This window comes from Urocitellus parryii, chromosome 11 (genome assembly GCF_045843805.1).
Source record: "Urocitellus parryii isolate mUroPar1 chromosome 11, mUroPar1.hap1, whole genome shotgun sequence".
Classification (NCBI taxonomy): Eukaryota; Metazoa; Chordata; class Mammalia; order Rodentia; family Sciuridae; genus Urocitellus; species Urocitellus parryii.
Genome location: NC_135541.1, coordinates 32,487,050 through 32,511,280, shown reverse-complemented (window position 1 = coordinate 32,511,280; position 24,231 = coordinate 32,487,050). Strand labels below are relative to the sequence as shown.

The following is a 24,231-nucleotide window of genomic DNA, read 5'->3' as shown; positions in this document are numbered from 1 at the left end:
TGCCATCTGGTCACCGAGGCTAGTGTTCTTAGGGGTTCACCTCTGAGGACCCAGGGGTCCTCTGGACAGAGGACAGAGCTACTGGCCAGGTGTGAGGAGCATGTGAGCAAAGAGCTAGAGGTGAGACCCCGGGGGTGGGCAGGTGGGCAGCAGGCTGGAGAGAGGCTTGGGGTAGCTCCTCTAGGGAAGCCACCGCAGGACTGGTACAGGCTGCCTGAGGGTGGACTCAGAGGCTCAGACTGCTGGTACACTGTGGCAGGGGTTGAGCAGGGACAGGGGCAACAGAATATGTCCCCAGTGAGCACTAAAGCTATGAAGTTGTCAATACGTGGAGTCTGGTTATTATCTTTGCTCCGGCCTCCCTCGTTCCTGACCCCTGCCCTCCCTGGCTGCTGCCCTCCATCTGTAGTCTGTGTAGCCACCTCTCGGGTGCAGCGTGGGTTGCTTCGTTTTTTCAGAGCCTGGAACAATTCAGCTTCCCTGACTCCTCTGAAGATGTTGTGTTGAGAGAGAAAAAAATTACAGTCTTTAATAGAAATACTTTTCCTTCATTAAATGAAATCTCCAAAGCCCAGTAGCATTTTCGGTGCTTATATAAAGATGCCAGTGGGGATTTGAGATTGAAAGTAGTATTTTTATACAAGTCAATGAAGATCTCAATAGGAAAGAAAGAATACTCTTCAAATCTAAATTCCTCCAGCATTGGGCAAGGCAGATCTTCAGCGGAGGTCATGATCATATTACTCCCAGCCCTACCAGGAACTTTTCCTGAAGCACTTGGAATGCTCATGTAGCAGCTTGGGGAAGTTGTATCTTTCAAACCTTTAACCTTGGATTTCTGTCTGCACCTCCACTCTGATGACTTTGCATCAAAAATCAGATATTTGTAGAATTTGTGGTCAGAAGCAGATGTGAGCACGTGCCTACACTCGGGTCTACACAGAGTAACGTCCCTTTCATTTGGTGTAACTGGGAAATTAACTTTTCTCCTTGCAAGTGTCAGAAGAAAGACTGGTCTCCAAAGGTAGAAGGACCAGGTTCCCAAACCTTGCTGCCTGCATGGCCCTGGGCCATGTGCTTAGTCTCACTCTACCATTCTCACAGGGCGCAGTGAGACTGGGTTATAGGGTGTGTCAAGTGCCTGACCTACTGTGCAGCTCAAAGTCTGCTCCTCTTCAGCCGCCACTCACCTGACTGTCCTATTCCAACCCATTAGGATCATCAGTTTCATAGCAAGTGCTCTGGTGGGTTATGACACACAAGCTCCCCACCCTCAAATAGAATGACTTATCTTGTGCAGTGAATCTGCAATCTGTCCCCCTGATGTCTGGGCCTTCAGCTCTCCTGACTCCAACGGCTTCTTTGACAGATGGAAAAGCAGATGACTGAAGGGTAGGAAAGGGGTCTGCTGTTGCTGTGCAGCAAGTTAAAAACAGATCTCTTCTATAAACACCCCCATGCTGACAGGTCCTGGGGAGTGAGAGGAAGCTGTAAGGCATAGAATTGGTGAGGCCCTCAGATGGCAAAGAAACCGCTGGAGAGAATTAATTTATGTTTCTTGACAAGAGATTGCTTTGGCCCTTCTGTGGACTTCAGGCTTTAGAGTCTGGTGAATCTGGCCCTACCCACCCATGCACAAGGCAGAGACTCTCACCTCTTCTGCAGGTTCTAGATTTACAACCGCGGGCTTCTGTGCCTAGCAGCTAGCAGGTGCCCAATAAATGGCATCTAGTAAAAGAAGGATCAGTTTCCTGCTCTGCCTCGGAGAATCCAGCTCAGCCTCATCCTCCCACTGTGCCCGGTAAACAGGAGAAAGCTCTTATTGCCTCTAACAGGCAGGCTGAACTCTCGCCTTTCACTGTGGAAAAATCCATTACGGAGAAGTCATTTGTCAAAGCCAACTGTTTAGCTGCTTTAATTTACATATTTATCAAGTTTGATTAGAAAGTATTGTCTTCGACTTTCATCTCAGCTTTCACCTCTCCTGGCCCTCTTTTCCTGGGGAAACTGTTTTTGTTGTCCTTGTTGTAAAAGGGCACCACGTAATTCAGTTTGCATTTGCTAATAAGCCTGCAGCTGAACCCCGTAAGGAATTCCTGGAGTCTGGGAGTGGTAACTCCAGAGGCAGGGTGCAGCTGGGAAAAATCTGGGCACTTGGTGCTAGATGATACGCTCACCCAATCAAAGGGCAGCAGAGGCCCATGACTCCACAAGTCCTTATTGAGCACCTTCTGTGTGCCAGGCACTAGAAATGCAAATTGTGACGAAGATAGGTGAAGTGTGGCTGTCCTGTCACTTAGAGTCTGGTGACCCCAAGCATCTGTAGAATCAGGTGGTCCGGCAAAGACAGCTCCATCTGTAAGGCACCAGTTTTGAACACTTATAAGGTTGGGTTACCTTATTTAATTCTTACAAGATCTCTGTGGCATGGACCTGTTATTGTCCTCATTTGGCAGATGACAATGTGAAAGCTCCCAGGGCACAAGATCATATAAGTAGATACAGCACCTAGATTGAAGGTTTGACCCTTCTCCTCTACTAGTCTTTAGTATCTGGATGGTAGGGGCAGTCTGATTCCTCACCATGTTCTCAGGGACCAGCTCAAAGTTTGCCGCGTGGTCAGTGCTAGAAAATGTGTGCTGAATTTATCAAAAAGAAAGAAAGTTCATCGCCCTCAGCCTTCTTGTCTCTGGGGCCTCAGATCTGCCCTACTCTCCTCAGTTGCCTAAGCTAATGGCTGTTGGAGTGTCTGCTGTGTGCATGGCCCAGATCCCCCTTCAGGACCAGGTCAGGTTCTCAGGAGACTTGGTGACTGACAGCTCACAGCCAAGTGTCTCCTGGGGAAGAGCACTCAACCTTGACCTGCCACGTCCAGTTTCCTTTAATGCAGGTCACAGAGCCAGCTCCCTGGCCTCCTGAGATGACTAGGAAGGGGCCCTCCAGCCCAGAGTGCCTCAGGGGATTGATCTCAGTCACTGCTGAATTCATCCTGATAGTGCCCAACTTTCAAGTCTCACAAGAATTCCCAAGGTCAATCCCAGAAGGCTCTGCTTGGGAATCTCAAAGTCTCCAGGTTCCTTTCCCAGGGCCCCGGTTTCAGTAGGTATTCTGAGCAGGTAACTCTGGGTCTGACTTCCTGAAGATGCCTCTAGGATTCTGGAATAAGACCCACAGTGGAAGGGAAAGCCTCTCACCATCGGCCTGCCTACCTGTGGCCAGGTCTGGAGTGCCAGCCCTGCGTCCTCGAGGGGCAGCCTGCCTGAAGAGGGAGGCTCCGAGCTGCTCCTGTGTCTGTCAAGGTGGGGTCTCCTCAGCTGACCCAAGCCACCTGGATCTGAGGCCTGCACCTATTTGGCTTCCTTTGCTTCTGTGACAGACATTCACCGGGCACATTCCAGGTGACAGCTCGAGTGAAGATTGCCCCCTGTACATAGTGCCACAAACAGAGGCCATACAGATTTGGAGTCATGCACCCTGTACTCCAGATCTGCCTGACTACTCTTTAACTGGGTGGTCTGGGGTAAGACACTTGGTCTCTCTGGTCCTCTTCCCTTAACTGCACAGCGAATATGTTCTTCTCAGTCACCTTACAGGCTTAGTAGTTCTGCCGGGCTCTGTGAGTCTCATGCAAGTCAGACACCTGCTTTTAAGGTCAAACTGCAGTTTAAAAATGTCCTCAGGCCTTGTGAAACATTAATTTGTGAAGACATATGAAGTGCACCAGAAAAACGCCTATCCTCAAAGCCCGAAATTCCCAAACCAATGTTTTATTTCTAGCCAGGAGCAGGCTCCTTTCAGGGATCAATCCTGTCTTCTTCCAGTTCATGGAGAGTAGAACACTCCATCCCTAGCTGTGTGGCATTAAAGAAGTGACTGTGTAGAGATGGAATTCTAGGCCCTGGGAGATCTGAACCAAGCAGGAATGGAGTGGGAGGACCTCAATAAACTTTGCCAGCACCACTGTTTTCTCCACATGGCCTGGAGGTTCAGCAGAGCAGATGCTGAGCCCTGGACATAGCAGACACGAGCCAAGGCTCCTGCCCTGCCTGAGCAAGGTAGCAAACGATTTATGACCTGACCAGGGGTCCAACCATGGGTTTAGGGGAGGTAAGGACCTGTGGCCTGGGAGGACCTGGTATCTGGAGAGGTTTTTGGAGCTGAACTGGGGCAAAGACAGCAGATCTGGGGCGTTGAAGCTTTGCTGGGAAGGTAGTGACGAGGACAGTCTGAATGACACAGTGCTCTTGTTGGAGAGTGGTTCTCAGCCAGGAGCTATTTTGACTCCCAAGAGACATGGGCATTTAGTGACGTCTGAAGACGTCTTTGATTGTCATAACTGGGTGGGGAGGGTTATTAACATCTGTGTGAAGAGCCCAGGGGTGCTCAGTGCCCCCCCACAACAGTTATCCAGACATCTGTAGTGCCAGCACTGAGGATGCTTATTCCTGGGGCTTGTCACTCGGTAAATAATGCCTGATGTTCCAGGTGAACCCACATGGCAGGGACACAGACTGTCTCTTAAGGTTTATCTTGTGAGCTAAAGATTATTATTCTCAATTTACAAGTGAGAAACTCAGGCCAGGAGTGGGTGAGTAACTTGCCTAAGGACTCCGACCCAGGGAAGTCAGCAGGCTTTCCATGCTGATCCAGAGTCCTTCCCCGCCCAGCTCTTCCCACTTACTGGATTCACCCTCTAATCAGTGTCACCACGCTAGCCCTGAGTGCCTTCGATTGCATCAAGTCCCATATCTGTCCAAACATGTCCACTGAGCCTCCAAGAAGGATCTGCTGATGCCCCCAGACCTACAGGAAGCTCTGCACCACCTCACCGGGTTCTTACTATGATTCCCAGCCCTGCCCTGTTCATTCTATACTGCCAGTGTCAACAGCACAAAGTCACCCTCATATTACCTTCAGCATGACATGTTTTGTGCTGATGAAATCACATAAAGCACCACATTAGCACCCAGTTGCCCAAGGACAGGTCCCTGGGGAGTGTTAGTTTCCCACTTTCTTTCTCAGAGGAGACACATCCCAACCGAGTCGCAAAGGCTGAGTAGGAGTGAGGCAGACAGACGAGATGGAGGCAGGGAGGAAAACACGTGCCCTGTGTGGAGGTGTGTGAGGATGTGTTGTGTCTGGGCGAATGCCAGGACAGAGCTGAGGTTGGGGCCTGTGGAAGAGGCTGGCTGGAGAGAAGTGTGGCCACCAGCTGCCAGGGACAGGATCCAGGCTAAGGAGGCTGGACTCGCTCTGCCAACAATAGAGCTGCTGAAGAGTTTTAAGCAGCTAAGGGGGAAGTGGTATGCTCCCATTTGCATTTTAGAGGGACCACTTCTGTGTCCAGGTGGAGGAAGGACTGGCAAGGGAGAAGTGGCTCAGGGAAACCAGTGGTGACTCTTCTAGTCCTGAGTAGACCTGCAGACAGACAGCAGCTCACTGTGCTTTACTGCTACCAGGATTTCTTTTTTCTCCCACTTATAATCCATGTGAACCTTTTTGGGGTGCCTGCAGAATTGGAGAAAAGTCTGCAACTGGTCTGGCTTAAAATCAATAGGAAGGGGTCAGGGTATAGATCAGTGGTAGAGCACTCGTCTAGCACACACGGGCCGCATGTTAAATCTCCAGTGCTGAAAAAAAAGCCAGAAGAAGGGCATTTTCTTGAGCTTAACATGCCTCCAAGGATCATGAAGTCAAGAAAATGAAAACAGCTTAGATGTAAAAAAACAAAAATCCTTCTCCCATTCCTCTTCCAGCTCACGACCTCCTTCTCCCTTCACACTAACATCTCAGACCAAGTTATGTCAGGAGAGATGGAGAATCAACACTGACAGGGAACCTCTGGGAGACTTTTGTCCTCAGAGGGCCCAGCTAGTGATCTTTGGGGACCCTTGACATCTGGTTGCTCCACCAGCCACTGATCCACTGATAACTGACCAAACGGAGGCGGGGCTCTCTCTCCATCCGGGCACCAAGATTATGACTTTGGTCCTCATTCATGTACAGCGTCAATAGATAAGATGCAAAATTATTTAGGTTCTACATATTAACGAGGGGTTCTGCATGTCTCCAGGGAGGTATTTATAAGTTATCTACTGCTGCTTCAAAGATTGCTCTAGAATTTAACATCCTAAAAACAAAGAAACAGACAAAAAACATTTATCATTTCTCAGTTTCTTGGGTCAGGAATGTGACAGTACACAGCTTGTGGTTCTGGCTGAGAGTCTCTCCTGAAGTTGCCGTTAGTTCTCAGCCAGGGTTACAGTCATCTGGAACTGGAGGATCGTCTTCCAGAGTCACTCATGTAGCTTTTGAAAACCTCAGTTTCTCTTGGCTGTTGTCTGGAGAATTCAGTTCTTCATCATGTGGGACGCTCCCTAGGCTGCCTGAGTGTCTTCATGACATGGCAGTTGGTCTCCCCAAAAGTGAGGGATTCAAGAGAGTGAGTTTGCCCAAGACTGCAGTCTTTTTGTAGCCCAATCTCAGACCTGCCATGTCATCACTTTCATAGTATCCTATTTGTTAGAAGCAAGTTTCTAAGCCCAGCCCACGTTGAAGGAGAGGGAACTTTATCTCTGTCTCTTGAAAGGAGATTAACAAAGGATTGGTGAATGTAATGTTAAAACCACCTTAGGTACCCTATTTAATCTCCAAGAAATAATACAATAAGTAGTTTAGAGCATAAATTTGAGAGTCATAAAAACCTAAGTTTAATCCTGGCTTCCACATTTGCTATTATGCAAGTTTAGGCAAGTTCAATGTTTCTGGATCTCAACTTCCAAACCTATAAAAGAGGGCTAAAATCGGTAGAGAGATGGTAAACTGTTTCACTGGGATTACTGTGGGATAAGATCATGCACTTAAAATGCCTAGCAGAGAACAAGTATTCAATAAATGTTACTTAATTCCTATCACAATGGAGTAATATTACTTTCCTCCTTCACACAAGATTATGAAGTAGTGTTGAGGTTGAAAACAGTTTCTGCCTGGGTTGGTATTATGACTTTGTCACACATCAGCTAGAAGAATAAGAACAAGTTACTTAATTTCTCCTGGACTTGATTTTCTTTATTTTAAAAAAATATTTCATTTTTTAGTCGTAGTTGGACACAATACTTCTATTTTACTTATTTATTTTTATGTGGTGCTGAGGATCGAACCCAGGGCCTAGCATGTTTGAGGCTACTGCTCTACCGCTGAGCCACAACCCCAGCCCTCCTGGACTTGATTTTCTATAAAATGAATGTAATAATCCCTAGTCCCTGACCACCTAACAGGTATTCAATAAATATTTTCTGAATAAGAAATAGTGGATGATAGAGGAATATAACAACAAAGGGATGCCTGCGAGTGTGTGTGTGTGTGTGTGTGTGTGTGTGTGTGTGTGTGTGCACATGCACTCACATACGTGGGTTAGAGGTGCTAGTGCAGCACAGTTAAACTTCGAACACCTTCAGCTCAACTGGACAGCTGGGCATGGCTGCCCCAGTTCCACCTGAGTGTGTCCTTGTACTCTAAACGTGTCAACCTCCATGAGCCCTTGGGTTTTACAAACATCCCTATGGGTTGTCCTTGGTTGTGTTGTTTGCTTTTTGTTCTACCCTAGCTTTGTTCAAGTGCACTTCCTTCTTTATCCCTGTGCCTCCACCAAGAATATGTTTAATTGGTTTTGCATGCAGCCTGGGGATTTGGTGACAGGAGAGGGTGGGGGTGGTCCCATGTCATACCACCCTGCTACATTACCTTAAATTGATTTTGCAAATGAAAGCTAAAAGCTAAGCAAAGGCGACCCATCCATTTTACCTAAAGATGATTATAATGCTCTTTTATGGCCTCCTAAATGACAAAGCAATTTGTTACCTGCCTGCATCAACATTTGCTTATATTAGCACCCGAGATGCTTGATTTTTATTAGCCCCACGTTATCATTTTATGAAGACACAGGGGCTCAGTAAAATTAGTGTGCAAATATAATGCCCATTTTGCATTTCCCTGTGGTCAGCAGAAATGCTGAATGCAATTGAGTTGATACTGGGTCAAGGGAGACATCCATAAAGTTAGCCTTCACCGAGGGCCTCAGCAGTGCCATTTATCATTTCTGGACTGCTGGGATAGATGGGGTCAGTGTTAGGTACTATTTTTTTAAAGGGCTTGGTGGTGGGGGTTTTTTATTATTATTTTTAAGTTAAAAAGCAATATAAATGCTAAGACAGTAGCTCTATTTCCATCAGCAATAAGGAATGAAACCAAACTCTCCTGTGTACATTGTAGATGGAAATAGAGAGGATGTGCAATCTTAGAATGTTGTTAGTGGATCAAGAAGGAGACAGATGGGATAGCAATAGGGATACTGGATGGGAGTCAGGGATTCACTGCTGGCTGTATGACCTTGGGCATGTCCCTTTCTTCTCTGAGCCTCGGTGTCCTTACCTGTAAATGGGTTCACCACATAAGAGAATGCAGATGATCAAATGAGATAGTAAGTATCTAAACTTTATAAACCATGTTCTATGCAATGTATTTTAATTTATTAATTCAACAATCAGTTTCCAGCACCTACTGGGTACAGAGTCCTGGGAGAGGCATTATGGATAGCCCGTGGAAGTTACAATCTCTCCCTTCTGGAGCTTATTCGGTCCTGGAAATATTCAGGTGTTCAATTCCTCTTTTCTTCAGAGTGGGTGAGCCCCTGTCTCCCTCTTGGTTCCTTAATGTGCCTAGCAAAGAGATCAGCACAGGACGAGTTCTCATGCATTTTGTTTCCATTATATTTCTTTCCGTCTTTCAGGGGAGGCAGTGACCCCCAAGCCCCTACTGGTCACCTGAATGGACCAAACAAGTTGTAGGCCTTTAGAGCAATGTTTAATGGAGCTAATACTTTTTAATTTAGCCTCTGACATTTGTGCTTCTGTTGGGATGATGAAGCATATTAAAAATGATATATCGCCAGCACTTTAAAAAGAGAAAGCCTCTTCATTATTTCTATACCCCTCTCTCTAGATGATCCTCTAACATGGATGGGGCCTTTAATCCAGTTTCACTCAATGTTCCTTCCTAAATCTAGTTCAGGTCACCGTTCTGCTCTGTGCCGGCCAGTCTTTCTTCTGCCCTTGCTGAGTACCCCCCGCCCCCCACTCCTTCTCTTCCATGCATGTCACTCTTGGCTGTTGTTCTTATGTAATAACATATTTGCACAATAGATGAACATTATTATGTAGGGAAAACTTGATAGTGGCAGAGAGAGCTTGGGTTCTGAGTTGGGGCCATATTTTCCCACTTTTCTACATGTCTAATAATTTTTTCTTAGATGCTGGATATTGCAAATTATATACATTGTTGAGTGTCTGGGTTTTGTTGTCTTCCTTTAAAGAGAGTTAGGCTTTGGAGAGCAAGCTGTTAAGTTTCTTTTGTTCTGTTCTATTTTTTCAGACTTCTTTTAATACTTTGTTAGAATGTGTCTAGATTACATTCTCATCCTGCCAGAATGATCAACAAGCATTTATGTTGTTAGTGGGAATTCAAATAATTCCTAGCTCTGTGTGGTCCTGGAAAACTGGGCAGTTCACAGCTTCCTGGCCAGTTTTTTTTTTTTTTTTCCCATCACTTTTAACAAAATACCTGAGATAAAGAACCCATAAGGAAGAAAGGTTTATTGTGGTTCATGGTATCACAGGGTTCAGTCCATAACACTTTTGGGCCTGTGGCAGCACAACATGTCATGGTGGGAGCCTGCTAGGAGGCAAAGGCATAAAGGAAGGGGTTGGAGTTCCATTCTCTCAGTGAACTGATTTTCTTCCACTAGGCCCTATCTCCTAAAGTTTCACCACCTCCCAACAGTGTCACGGCTGAGGACCAAGCCTTCAACACTTGGGCCTTTGGGGAACATTCAAAATCCAAACTAGAGAATGAAGATTTGCCCTATGTGTGCACGTCATAGGATCTCACAAAGACCCAGGAAGACTCCTTCATAGATATCCCAACCTTTTTTCTATGGTGCTCCTCCTCTCTGGAGTTCAGTTTCCCCACAATTGCCACTTGCTGAATTTGACCCTTAGTGGCACTTCCCTGCTCTGCTCAGGACACCACTCCCAACTCCTTGGTCTATGATGGACCATTAGGCAGAATGCCAGGACTATCATGCCTCATTTGTTTCCCTTCTCTCATGGTTTATCTCACATTGACTATTGTCCAATATTTAAAGATAATTGTTTAGCATGTTTTGTTTAATTTTGTAGTCATTGAAGGTGTGTCCCTGTTACTTCATCACCACCAGACAAAAACTTGGGTTCTAATCTCAGCTCCTACCATCATCTATTAACTGGGTGACCTTTACATAACTTCTCTGAGTCTTAGTATCTGTTTTTATAAAATTTGTATTAATTTCATATTGTTGTAAGGATTATAAATATGTATATAATGTGTCTGATGCAAAAGGGGCTAATTTAAAAGCAGCTGCTACTATTAATAACACAAATAGAAAACATTTTTATGCCATGATCTACTTGGTGTTTGCTGACTGTCATACAATGTATAGCTTTAAGTCATCACAACAATATGAAATACATATTGTTATCTTAAATGATAGTTTAGAACATTGAAAATCAGAAAGATAAACTGCCTGGGTCACAGTCATTGACTCTGGGACTCAACTTCACTCATATGGCTTCTTCAGATGATTGTGACTATTACATATTAATATGATATGCAAAGTTACATAAAAAAGGAAATGTAGTCTTTTGATTTTGGGTAGCTAGAGACATAATTTAATTAGTCAGCAATAGCTGGGCCTTAATAGTTTTAACCCAATGATTTAAGAGATGAATGTAAAGCATCCAGCCCATTCCTCATCCGCCTCCCTCCCACACACCGATCCCTAGTCTTAGCTTTCCTTGCTCTCCTTAGAGACCTTCTTCCATTTTATTTTGCAGACAATCTCCGGGAAGGGGCAGAGCAGAAGGTGGTATTCATCACAGGACGAGTCCACCCGGGGGAAACACCCTCTTCATTTGTGTGCCAAGGTGAGCTGGGAATCTCAAGGTGTCCTGTGTCTGTCTCCCACATCTAGATGGGGCACTGTGATGATCTCTGGGACAGTGTAGTCAGAGTCATTATGGAAATTTACTTTTTTGAAGAGATTGCTCTAAAACCTCTTGCTGAATTTTACTTGGTTTTGTTTTAATAAATGCTTATTGACCTGATTCACCCATGGATGAATAGATGAATGGATGGATGAATAAATGAATAGATAGGACTGAATGAAATCTTCTCATATGCCCCATGTTGAGGCTGAGCTGTACAGAGTCACCTAAATTCCCTACCTCTTCTTGTCTCCAGTGGCTTGTGTTAGCAAAAATCTAGCCCCAGCTCAGTGTTTATGTTGGTAGAAGGGCGTGAAATGGGAAGGTAAAGATTGAGAATTATCTATTCACCCATTTATCCAATCATTCACTTGACAACTTCTGAAATACCCACTGTGAGCAAGGAAGCATGCTTGACATCACACAACCAAAGGTAAACAAGATATGCTCTTTGATTGAGTATATTTCTTTACAATTATACTTTAAATTTATTACTAAATATTTAATCCATATAAAATATATGCTTAATTATTCATCTGTAGCCAGCCATAAAAATATATTACTTAAATTCGAACAATAACATAATAGATACCAGGGATTCATCAGTTCAAGAAGTAGAGTATTATCTATTCCTTTAAAGTCCTTTGTCCTCCTTCCTAATTTCCCTTCCACAGATAACCATCAACTTTAATTTTGTGTTTTTCATTCTTTTATCTTTCTTGATAGTTCTACTGTATGTAAACATTCCTAAATTGAACATGCATTTTTTTGCATGTTTTTGAACTTTATCAAATTACTATTATTCTGGTTCATTCAGACTTGCTTTCTGCTCAGTATCTATGTTCGTGGGGTTAGCTCTAGTTCACTTCTTTTCACCACAGTATTATATTCCATGACTATCTGTAGTTTACCTTACTTATCTGTTTTTCTCATAATGAATAATTAGTTTGTTTTCAGTATTATTTTCTCACAAATAATGCCATTACATTATTATACATGTTCCCCCTGTGCACATGTGCAAATTCTTTTCTAAGGTGTATAACATGGGAATGTAATTTCTGGGTCATGACATGTATGCATCTTTAGCTTTACTAGATATTTCCAAATTTCTCTTCAAAATGCATGTGTTAGTCAGCTCTCCCCACCGTAAAGGAAAGACCTGACAAGAACAACTTAGAGGAGGAAAAGTTTATTTTGGCTCATGGTTTTAGAGGTTTTAGTCCATGGTCAGCAACCTCCATTTCTCTGGACCTAAAATGAAGCAGCACATCATGGAAAAAAGAATGGAAGAAGAAAGCTACTCAGCTTATTGTGGCCAGGATTGAGAGAGAGAGAGAGAGAGAGAGAGAGAGAGAGAGAGAGAGAGAAGCCAGGGACAAGATATAGTCCCCAAGGGTATGCCCCTAGTGCCTACTTCCTTCAGCCATGCCCCACCTACCTGCAGTACCACCCAGTAGTGCAAATTATTAGTCCATCAAATGGATTAATCCACTTATCCCTCTCATAATCCAATCTTTTCACCTCTGAACATTTGTACATTGCTTAAACACATGAGCTTGGGGAAGCATTCCAGATCCAAACCATAACAACTTGCAACTTTCTGTTGCCACCAGCAATGTACAAAAGTCCCTACCATCCCACCTCCTTGATGATACTTTCACATTTGTACCTATCTAGTGTGTGTATTACGTGTAAAAATATATATTATACATGTGACACGTGCTAGTCAGCACTTTACATCTTTTGAGTAACTTATTGTTTTAATTAATTAAACTTATTGTAATTATGATAACTTCCTATGTCAAGGGAACTAATATTAACTGTATTTTTACATATGAGAAACCAAGTTTATAGAATTTATTTACTTCAACCTCAAAATGACCACGAAGGGATATTTAAAAGCCTACACAGTTTAGATAACTTGAGGGAGACCACATGCTGCAATGGAAGCATCTGGAAATGTGGGCTCCTACAACCCTGAGGTCAAATACCGCTGTGCCACCTCCTCGTGGTGTGACTTCAGTTTCCTCAAATGTGAAATCAAGATAACGGTGCTCTCTAGGAAGGCTGTTAGGAAGCTGGCATGAGATGAATGCAAACACAACACCCAGTCCTGTGCCTGGCTCACAGCAGGCACTAGACAGATGCCACCTCCTTCCCCATGGGATCTGAGAAGATGAAGCAGGTAATCTGCTTTGCAAACTATCGAGCATTATGCAAATAAATATAAGTTTCGTTCTCCCAGCTCATATTCTAACAATGCCATGGTTAGGTACGGTTGCCTCCCTCTCTTTTTCAGCTGAGGAAAGTAAGTTTCAGGAAGAGGAAGTGACATGCCCATAGCCCAGCAGCTTGTGGGACCCATGGCTGGGCTCCGATGCCTGCAGCTGACTCCTTACATTCTCTCTTCTGGCCTTTTCCTTCCCAGCACTGTCCTTGCAGTCACCTTTCCCAGGTCCCTCCTGGGTTTACCTTCCCCTTTACTTGCAACCATCTGTCAGTTACTAAACTTGGCAGCAGGTATGTTCCCCCAGCTGATTGGATGGAACTGCTTTGTCCTTGTTTGTAAAAAGACAGTGATCTCGCCATCAGGACCTTCATCCGTGGGAGCCCAAATCCCCGGGCTCACCTCTTCTGTGGGTGTTAGACAGAAGGCAAGGTCACCATCCCATTTTACAGATGAGGACTGGGGTGTAGAGAAATTGAGGGCATCTCAGGTGCTCTCTGATAACTCTGTTTCCTGAAAAGGCATCTTTGGTGCTGAGTTGGCACAACCAGCCCTGGAGGTTTTTAAATAAGTTTTCACTCCTTTTCAGAAACTTCCAATGCCTACCCACTACCTGCTCAAGGTACATTCCGGACTCCTCAGTATGGCATTCAGAGTCCACCATGATCTAGCTCTGGCCGGCTTCTCTGGCCTCAGCCTCATTATCCCTCAGCCCCACACAGCCAGCCCCATACAGGTTTATTCCTGAATGGGAAGTCCTCTCTCCATCACAAAGCACAGGCACCAGCTGTCCCTCTGCCGAGGAGGACCTGAGCCACTCCTTGCCATTGGGCAAGTACTGCCCATCTCCCAAGGCTTACTCCAAGTGCCCCCACTATGGGCCTCCCAGCCCACTCCCTGCAGCCCACTGCCCTCATCGTGGGTCTAAAGAGGACCATCACCAATAAAGATCTTTACTGTCAATTACTTGTTATATCATTGATTTCCATTTGTTTTCCCTCATTAAACCACAGATAGGTCCAGGGGCTGGCTCTCCAGCAGTCACTTTCACATCTGTAAAATGGGACCCTCTTGTAAATTGTATGGGGCTGATGTGAGGAACAAAGGCTATGTTGGCTCTGGGTTGCTCAAACTGAATTCAGAAAGAGTAGCCTCAAGGCCACATGACCAGCAAACAGAGAAGGGGGCTGGCCAACTCCCCAGCCTGTACATGCTCCTCTGTTCCACTCAGGGATGGAAAATGCTGGAAGGTCAAGGTTTAGACCTGGAAGAGCACAGAGCTCTGATGACGTACATTTTACAAAGGGGGCTGTGGGGGCTCAGGGAAGTGACATGGCTTGCCCCAGGTCACACAACTCATTGAGACAGTGGCCCTGGAGTCCGTCTCCCAATCTGCCTCTGCCTCTGTTCCTGAGACACACAACTCATCCATCCTCAAGGAGCCTGGGACAGGCACATCTCCCCCCTTCTGTCTGTGTCGGGTCTCTCAGTCACGTGGGGACAGCCCAGCTGGAGGTTTCCTCCCCAGTCAGAGCCTCAGTGTCGTCCCCACTCCAGCCCACCTTGTTCTGGGGATGGCAGCCGGTCTGGGGCCTGGAGGGAGGAGGACTGAGGTAGCTCTGGTTCTGTTAGCTCTTCCCCATTAACTGGCTCAGTGACCTTGAGCAGGAAGCAGGCATGTGAGGCCTGTTGGTCCCCATCTGGCTGGGACCACAGTTCTCACTGCCGAGCTGCTGATACACCTGCTGCTGGGACTAGAGTAAGTCATGTTGTCGCAGAGCTCTAGAAGGGGTGGCATTAAGGGTGGCCGAGCCTGCATTTCCTTAAGACTGTCTGGTGGTGTGACGGCTGACTCAGGTCACCTCTCTGCCTAAACCTCACTCCAAACCTCACTCATGTCCTCTGTGAGGACACGCTATCCTCCTTCTCCAGCGGCAGCATGGGAGGTCAAGGGGCACCTGAGTTGCCCTGTGGCAGGTCGTGTGAGGTCACTCATAGACAGACTGCCTGAGATTGATCCCGAAGCCTCTACTTATGACAGCGTGACCTTGGGAATGTTGCAAAACCTCTCTGTGCCTCAGTTCCTTTATCTTCAGAGGGAAATACAAGGAATCCTGCCTCAAGGGTTGTTATAAGAATAAAGGAAGAAATGACACATTGAGGACAGTGGCTGGACTACAGTAAGCACTGAACGTCCCCAGCAATGGGAGGGAGGGGCCTAGCTGAGTGCTTTGCAAGTGCCAGCTTCTCTGTGAGGCTCTTCATGCCTGGTTCCTCCCACCCTCACTGTGAACCCAGGCCCTGGTGAGACTCTGTGCTCCACTCTGTTCCTGCTGCCCCCGAGGAGCCTCTAGCTGGTTTCTGCTCGCTGGCAGAGCCAGTCCCAGACCTCAGTGCCTGGACTCTGGCTGAGCAATTGCTGCCTCCTGGAGCTCGCTGGAGCTGTCGGGACAACGCTCACTAAAGTCACCCCCCGCAGAGCACTTGGTCCTCTTCAGACCCTTCCCACTGAATTCATGAGGCCAACATTTATGAAATGCAGCTGAGGGCCAAGCGTGCGTCCTCTGGAGAGTGGCAGGGCAGGAATAGCTAGGCTCTGGGTTGGACAGGCCTGACTTTGAGTCCTACCACTTGCACCTGCCAGCTGGGGGACTTTCAGCCAATCTTGGGCTCACAGAACCCCTGTTTCCTCACCGGCAGAGCAGGGCAGCACCATCCTGCTCAAGGAGGTGCCGTGGGGTGAGGTGAGTCAGTGCTACCGCAGGCACCAAGTGCTGGCCCTCTCCCCTCCCCTGTGCTCTCCACACCAGTCCCACCAGTCCCTGGGCAGCTCTCAGCCCGACCTTCCAGAAAAGTCAAGGGATTCTGAATGTCACCTTTCAAGTTAGTGATGGAGTGGGGACTCTATCCGGGTCTCCTGCATCACAGCCCGAGCCCTGGGCTTCCTGCCAAGGCCGCCCCTGGGGCCTAGACTCCACATGGAGGTAAAGAGCTGGCCTTCTCTCAGGGAGTCCCTCCTCAGGGCGCTTTGTGGGGGTAAGAGCAGGGGAGAGGTGGGTGAATACACATGCACACACATACACACAAACACACACAGAAGCACACGCCAGGCTCTCACAACCTCTGATGCCACCAGACACCAGGGACCAAGCACCTCCTGACCAGCAGTGAAATGGTGACCTTTGCCCCTTCCCCCACTCAGCTTTCCTCTCACCTCTATTTCTTACCTATTCCTCCTCTCTCTCTCTCTCTCTCTCTCTCTCTCTCTCTCTCTCTCTCTCTCATTCAAACAGCCACACAGGATAAGCCTGAAGCGTGACCCACAGAGGGGTGTGAAGGGGCCTTTCGCCCTCCTAGGTTTCTGTCTCTGCATCTGTGAAGTGGGCAGAGCTGGGGATGGAGGGTGAGGACTGACGCCCCATGAGCCTCAGGCTCTTCAGGACCAGACTCCCTGTGATTCTGTAATCTGAGGCCCCCGGGCTTGACAGAGGGCTCCAGGGGTCTGCGCTAGTCAGGGGAGGGCCTCGGGAGGCTGTTGTCCTGCAAACTGTCCTGTGGGCCCTGCAGAGACCTCAGCTGTCTTGCTTCAAGCCTGGGCTCTTCCCACCCTAGTGTGCTGCCTCTAAGCAGGAGATGCCAACAGTGAATCTTTCCCAGAACTCTCTAAAGGGAAAATGGTAGAGACGTATGCAAATCATCCTGCAGAACACATAGAAATAGTCTCCTGGTCATTCCCATCTTGCCTTAATGGAAAGAGGGCTGATTTGAGCCAGCAGAGCTGGATCTAAAACCCTCTAGACCCCTGTTAGGCACTTAGCTAGTGATGTCACACCCAGACTTTGTTTCTCCGGGGCCAATTACAATGCAAGTCAATCCAACTAATGCATGTACAGTAGTCATTGAGGATCTAACTTTATTCACCCATTTCACATGCATCTATCTATTGAGCACTTTTCCCATGTCAGGCACTGAACTAGGCACTAAGAATATGACATCAAAGACAGTAGACCTGTCCCTATCGTCCTGAAGCTCATGGCCTAGAGGCAAGGCAGATATGAGCAACAGATGTAAAGCTCAATCTCCCAAACTCCAAGGTGCAGGAAATATAACTTTTCTGAACTCAGTTTGTATTTTGAGGCCCCATTCTGCCAGGGTCAGTCATTCCCCCAGCTTTGTATGATTTGGGCAGTTTTAATGCTCTTGGTGGGCAGTACCTTCACCTGCTACATTCTCATGATTTTCTGGGTGTTGGTCATGCCAGTGGCCCTGCAGGTCACCACCAATGACAGACCCTGGTTCCTGACTGCAAGCTGGTTTACATTTACTGGCTATCTCTGCTATGTCTTCCCCTACCTCCACGTCTGTCCTGTCTTTAGAATGCCCTACCCTCTGTTTTTCCTTCCCTTTAAAGCAATCTGAAGTAGAGGATGTTCTCTGGATCCCAGATCTGACCCTGTCCCTTCCTGGCTTCAAACCTTGCAATAGCTCTCCAGAGATTTTCATGCACTTTCAGTTGGCCCAGCAAGACCCTGTTCACTTCTCCTCTGCCCTCCACTCCTTCTCCCCTCAGGCAACCTGAGAGTAAGTGCAGTGATTGAAACAACTCGTTTACTCACTTACTATGTACACGTCAATCCTCACAGTAAGTCTTATTCTCCTCCCTTTACTTGGTAAGGAAACTGAGAAACTTAGAAGGTAAGGCCACACAGAGAATGAATGACTCCTGAAATAGGAGTCAAACCCCTGGAGAGTTCTGTTTCAGGATCTGCCCTTTAAACCATACGGCTGCACACCTGGAGTTGAAAAGCTGTCTGTTACCAAATAGGTCGTCTTCTTCCTCACCAGCACCAAGTCTGGCAGTAAGACTCCTCTGCCCGGAATGTCTTCCTGCCACATTTTCATCTGGCTCTCTACGCTTCCTATAAGTTTGTTCTTCATGATCCCTTTTGGACCCCCAGGCTGGCTGGGGCTTTCCTTATTCTCCCAGTTCTGTGCTGTTCCCCTTGGCCGGTCAGTGGGGAGCTGCTTTCTCCCCACACACCCTCAGTGGCAGGAACATCTTATTCATGTAGGATGCCTGGCATTTACCCTGCCTGGCAGTGTGTGTAGAATGAGTGATTATCAGTTCAACTAGTCTCACACTTGGTCAAAGTTGAATGAGTTCCTGGGAATGATCCATCAATAGGCATTATTAAGCACCCCCTGTGTGCCACCCCGGAACCAAGCACTCTGATTGAAATAACAACAATGGTGCAGTACCTCCTGGCCAGCTGGAGACTGGCTCCAGGCAAGGATCTCTGCCACTGAGCTTCAATTGCAAACCTTGCATCACTTTTCCTTCCTCTCCCAGCCTTCCTACTGCCCCGCTGTCTTCCATCTTCCTGATTCAGTCTGCTCAAAGGAAAGGACCATGGCGAACCTTCACAGACAGAACAAAGACTAGTATCAAGGGATCTAATGGACTCTCCCAGCAGGAGGGAGATTGTTCTCACTTGACAGGAGGAGGCCTCCTCTCCTTGGGGGAAGGTATAAAATAGATGGGATCATAGAATGTCAGTGTGGGATGCATCTTGGGGCATTGTTTGGTTCTTTTTCTTAACTTTAAAGAGAAGAGGCCCAGAGATTTTCTATAGATCATTCAGCAACTTAGTGAAAACCAGAGCCCAGGTCCTCTTCTGGTTTGCTGGCTTCTCCAATTCAGAGTCCTTATCCTCAGTTTGCATAGTTAGTGAACTTCACAGACCAGGACTTGGCCCTGTGGGTTCTTCAGGTGCCGGAAGGCAGCCGAGGCACAGGAGCCCTCTCCCAGTCACACAACAAACTTCCAGATGAGGCATCCGCATCCTTCCATTCTGACAGAGAAAACTGGTTTCAGCAACAGCTCCACCTAACGAACAGTTAACATTCAAATTCAAGTCCCCAAGTCTTTCTGCTCCCTGGGTCCCTCTGCTTCCTTGGTCCCTGCAATGCTTTTGATACACAATCAGGGAGGGCGTTTTCTCTCCATTCTTACTTTCTCCTACATTCCTCTTCAAAAATCCCCTGACCACCCTCCTCTAACACCAAAAAAAGAAAAAAAAAATCTTCTGATCAGTGGGAATGATCTCTGTTAAACTGTGTCTGACCCAAGCCACAAGATAAATCTAAAACCTGCCCTCTCCTTGCCCCATGTCCACCTGGGAGAGGAAGTTCTGGGCGGCTGCAGTCTCTGGTCTTGGCTTTGTTTTCTCTCATTCTTTTATTAGCTGCCTAATTGGCAGCCCAATTAATCTGCTCATCTGTGAAGGAGGATGGATCACCATGAGCCACTCCATTTCCAGAAGCCCATTCTCTGAGGCAGCTCTGCCAGGCCCCGAGTGCAGGCTGGCTTCTTGATGGAGCACTGCCCCGGGAGCCGGGGTCAATTAGTGGACAGATTAAGCAATTATTAGCCCCTAACAAGGGTGCCTGGCATCATTACCCTGCCTGTTTACTGGCAAACTGTAACTTTAATATGAGGACCAACAAATAAATTAGGGCATCTGGTCCACTGCCGCCTCAGCAGAGAAGTAAATGATGTCCAACCGGCTCTCGCTGCCACTGGATGCTCAGCTTGGCATAATGAAAAGCCTGAGATGTCCCTCACTGGTCACAGCAGCTTTGGAATGTGCTCTGGAGCAATTTATCATTCCAACAGCTAAGCGCCTGACGCTGGGCACGTGGGTCGTTTTTAGTGACCCCGACACCTTCCTCCTGCCCATCAAACCTACCTGTCAGGGCCCAGTTCAAAGGTTCCCTTCTCCTCCAGGCCTCTCCTGCACTCTCCAGCAGGAAATGGGACCCCTCTGCACTGGGAGAGGTCTTCTCACTCTTCTATCACTTTCACTAATTTCATGGAAGGCCAGAGCCACACTTTGTCCATATTTCAGATCTCCAATGAAGACGTGGAAATGTGGAGATGAGAGGAGGGGCGAGAGTCAGAGCCCTTGATTCTCCTGTGCCCTCTCCCGCACATAGATGGAGGCCATCACCAAGGAAAAAAGTGACAGATCAGAGTCACACTTTAGGGAGACCCCTCGGGTTGCAGCCATGAGAACACAGTCCAGAGGTGATTGGTGTCATTCAAGGCCTCCAAGGCACAGCTCCATTGCCATCTTTTCTTGAAGCCCTCCTTCTTTTCTCAGGCAGGAAATGCTCTCCCTGTGTCCTGTCCCTGGGCTTCAATGTTGTGTCTTGAGCTGTGGGTCTCTTGGAAACAGAGATAAGTTTGTAAAATTCACTGGGTAGCACCTCGTCCAGAGCCGCAGCTCTCTAGCAGCTGATAACATCACAGGCCAAACATCAGCTACCAAACTCTTAATGTTTCCAAATCAGGAGAAATGTGCTCCCTCCTTCTGGGAGCACTTTGAGGTTAACCCCGACACTTCTTTCTCCCTAGGGATCATCGACTTCCTCGTCAGCCAGCACCCTATCGCCCGTGTCCTGCGAGAACACCTGGTCTTCAAGATTGCACCGATGCTCAACCCTGATGGAGTCTACCTGGGCAATTACAGGTGAGGGGAGAGGGAGGAGGCCTGGAAGCAGGTAGTCCCAGGGTGGGGACCAAGAGGAAACAGAGGATGCACTTTTGAGAAAGAATTTTCGGACTACCCATGAGTTCATGGGAGGAAGTTTCACCTTGGTTCTTGGGAATGTGGCTAAATGACCCTTGGCTTTTTCACGCAGTCATCTGAGGTCACTTGCTGGGGCTTTCTGAACAGCTCACTAGGCCAGACATCAGAAGAAGTAGGATTTGTTTTTTGTTTTGTTTTTGATTTTTTACGTTTGTTTTAATTAGTTATACATGACAGTGGAATGTACTTTGATCCATCATCTATAATGGAGTATGATTTCCCATTCTTCTGGTTATACATGATGTAGAATCCCACCAGGCATATAGTAATATATGTAAATAGGGTAAAAATGTCTGGTTCATTCTATTGTAATTCCTACCCCCCTGCCCCCTCCCCTCCCTTCACTCCCCTCTACCTAATCTAAAGTAACTCTGTTCTTCCCTACCCCGCTCCCCATTGTGAATTAGCATCCACTTATCAGAGAATAACATTCGGTTTGGTTTTTGGGGATTGGCTTATGGCACTTAGCATGATATTCTTCAGCTCCAGAGAACCGGTTTTAACACCTACTTCCTGTGTAACTTTGGAGAATTCACTTTCCCTCTCTGTTGCTCAGGGAGAGATAATAATTACCTGGAGATACAATTTACCTGACGGGACATGAAAAGAAACGGTGGGGAGGAATGTGCCTTGCAGAGCCTCATATGGTGGTTCTAATGATCACTGCTCCATTGCTATGCTTCTACTTGGAGATCACCAACGAAGGAGAGTGGCTTCCCAGATCAGTGTACAGCATTTCCCTCTGGCATGGGCAGACCAGCCGGGCCCACTCCCACTCAGGCCCTCCTAACTTGAATGCTCTTTCTCTTGTCTTAGCACCATAATCTACAGCCTAAAATTTCACAACCCAGGGGATCATCTGCCAGAGGAACATTGAATCCTTTGAGATAAAGATGCTACACTTACTGCACACTTGAGGCCTTGCCCAAGGTCACAAAACCAGTGAATCAGTGACCATCTAGCTTCACTACCCAAATTGTACAGCATTACAGCTGATTAGGCTCACAGCTTCAAAGATAATGTCCAAACTCCTCAGCTCTGCAGGCAAGGCTTGGCACACCCTGGAGGCTGTATGTGCACCATCCTCCTTGCCCACAAAGCCCAGTGCTCCACTCTGTTGGCCCCGTCCTCTTACCCTTATACAGGTAGCCCTCTGCCCAGCACCTCCTCATCCTTCTTCATCTCACTCACCCTCTTTGCAACTCTTCTAGAAATCATCCCCCAATCCCAGACAGCTGGCCCCTCCCCTTCCCTCAGGCCCACAAGTCATCCTACTGCACAGGCCCTGCTGGACTTCAAGTCACTTGAAGGCAAGGCTGAACCTCCATGGTCTCTGTGTCCCCATTGTCTACCAGCTCATAGTAGATTCTCAAAAAATATTTAATGAACATAAGTGAATGAAAGGGATGACTTTACTGATGAAGAAATTGAGACTTAGAGATGAAATGGGACCTTTTCAAGGTCCTTGGTTGAACTCAGATCAGAGCCAGATCTCCTGACACCCAGCCAGGCCCATTCACACAGAGTTAATTTACTACTTTCTAAAGCCATGAAAATTGGGTCCAGAGGGGCTGCCTGGCACCCTTGGGTATGAGTTAGAAAGACCCCAGGGGATGCACGAAGCCTTTGTTAAAGACGATTTTGCTGCCTCTCTTAATTGGCTGGAGTGATGGCTCATTAGCATTTGCAGGTTTAAGGCTCCTTACAGACCTGAGAGCAGGGCCTTCCCACCTCCCCTAGACAGATTGCCCCGTTAGTAATAATGCTGGTGGAAAGAGCATTTGATTTAGGTTAACATTTCTGTTTAATTACAAGAGCTGCAGTGGTCAGAGAGAGGTCAATATCGCCACTCCACCCTCTATTTATGTCATCATCTGCTGTCCAGGGAAGGATTTGCTATAAAAGAGGTCTGTGACCTTGGCCAAGACGCCTCCCCTTTTAGGCCTTCAGATGGACAGTGGGGTGGTGATGCGGGGGCTAGATGCTTTCTACATATCTTCCAGGTCCGTAATTTGTGATTTGGGGGCTTTAGGATAAAAGGACTCCAACCCTCAGAAATGGTTTCATCGTGAAGTTTCAATCCCCAACATTCTCCTAGTGAGAATATGTGATTTTTTCTCATTATGAGAGTTGGAAACAATCTCTAACCACAGGCATTAATCCTGTTGCTAAAACAGCTCTGAATAGCAACAAAGAGCCTATCAATCATGAGAATTCACGACTACAGCTTCGGAGAGTATGAAAAATAATAACAAAGAGTCAGAATTGAGAGCTTCAAGGTGCCCTAGAGGTCTCCTAGGCCAGCCCCTTCCAGAGCCACACTGCTCTCTACAGCAGTATTTCGAGGGCCCAGGGAGACCTGTGAAGGCATTAAAGGGGAAAAAAAAAAAAAAAGAATTAAGAGTTCAAATAAGTTTAGGAAATGCTGAGTTAAATGCGGTTAAAATCCTTTTACAATAAAGAGTTTTCGGAATTTTCAATGCACTAGTAAACACAGGGGGAACCCCAAGAGAATATAGTACTCAGTGTTTCTCAGGGTGTCGTGGTCCTCACACCCTGCCACCCACATTAGGTTTATAAAACATACAGTAGGAAATGCTACTCCAGAAATTTTGCTTGCTGACCCAATGACCTGTCAAACACTCACACACATTTAATCCTGATGCCATCTTGAAGGAGGGGCTTTGTCAAGGTTTGTCAAATAATAAAAATCTTCTCAAACTTCCCATTTTTTGTTTGATTATAGGAAGAAATGTTGTTGGGGTGGAGGATGGAAGGATGAAAGGACAGAATTAAGTAGGGTGGTGGGGAGAGAGGGAGGGAGGAAGGAAAGAAGGAGGAAGTGAAGGGTGTGTATTCAGAATTCTAGGGAGGTAAGCAAGTCGGACCCACGGGAGCTGATCAAGCCATTGGTCGCAGGTCAGTTGGAGACAGTCAGGCCTCTGCCTCGCTCTCATGCCCTCTGATCTTTGTTCTCCCAACATCTCCCTTTGGGTGTGTAGTCTCTCAGAGAAGCTGAAGACTCTGCCTTGATTCTGTGGCCCGTGGGGAGTAGCCAGGGATCCAGGTGTGCCTGCATTAGCCCTGCTCGCCCCCTCTTGTCCCACACTCCTTCCACAGCCATGGCCAGATGTGCCAGACCCTGAGGGTCAAGGCAAGCCTGCCCTGAGGCACTGGACCAGGCTGGAGGGACAGTTCAACAGGCCAGCTCCCTGCAGTGGCAAGGGAAGCTGAGGGCTTTGGAGGGAGTGAAGTTCTGTGGCTGAGAATGTGG

At 47.0% G+C, this 24,231-nt stretch overlaps 1 protein-coding gene across 1 annotated transcript in view; it reads left to right on the top strand.

Annotated features, from left to right (window-relative positions):
• Window positions 1-24,231, top strand: part of Agbl4 (AGBL carboxypeptidase 4) — a 1,188,963-nt gene that overhangs the window by 1,050,086 nt on the left and 114,646 nt on the right. Inside the window, exons 7-8 of the mRNA XM_077791547.1 lie at window positions 10,929-11,018; window positions 20,723-20,837. Coding sequence (XP_077647673.1) covers window positions 10,929-11,018; window positions 20,723-20,837 — 205 coding nt within the window. The remainder of the gene's footprint in view (window positions 1-10,928; window positions 11,019-20,722; window positions 20,838-24,231) is intronic.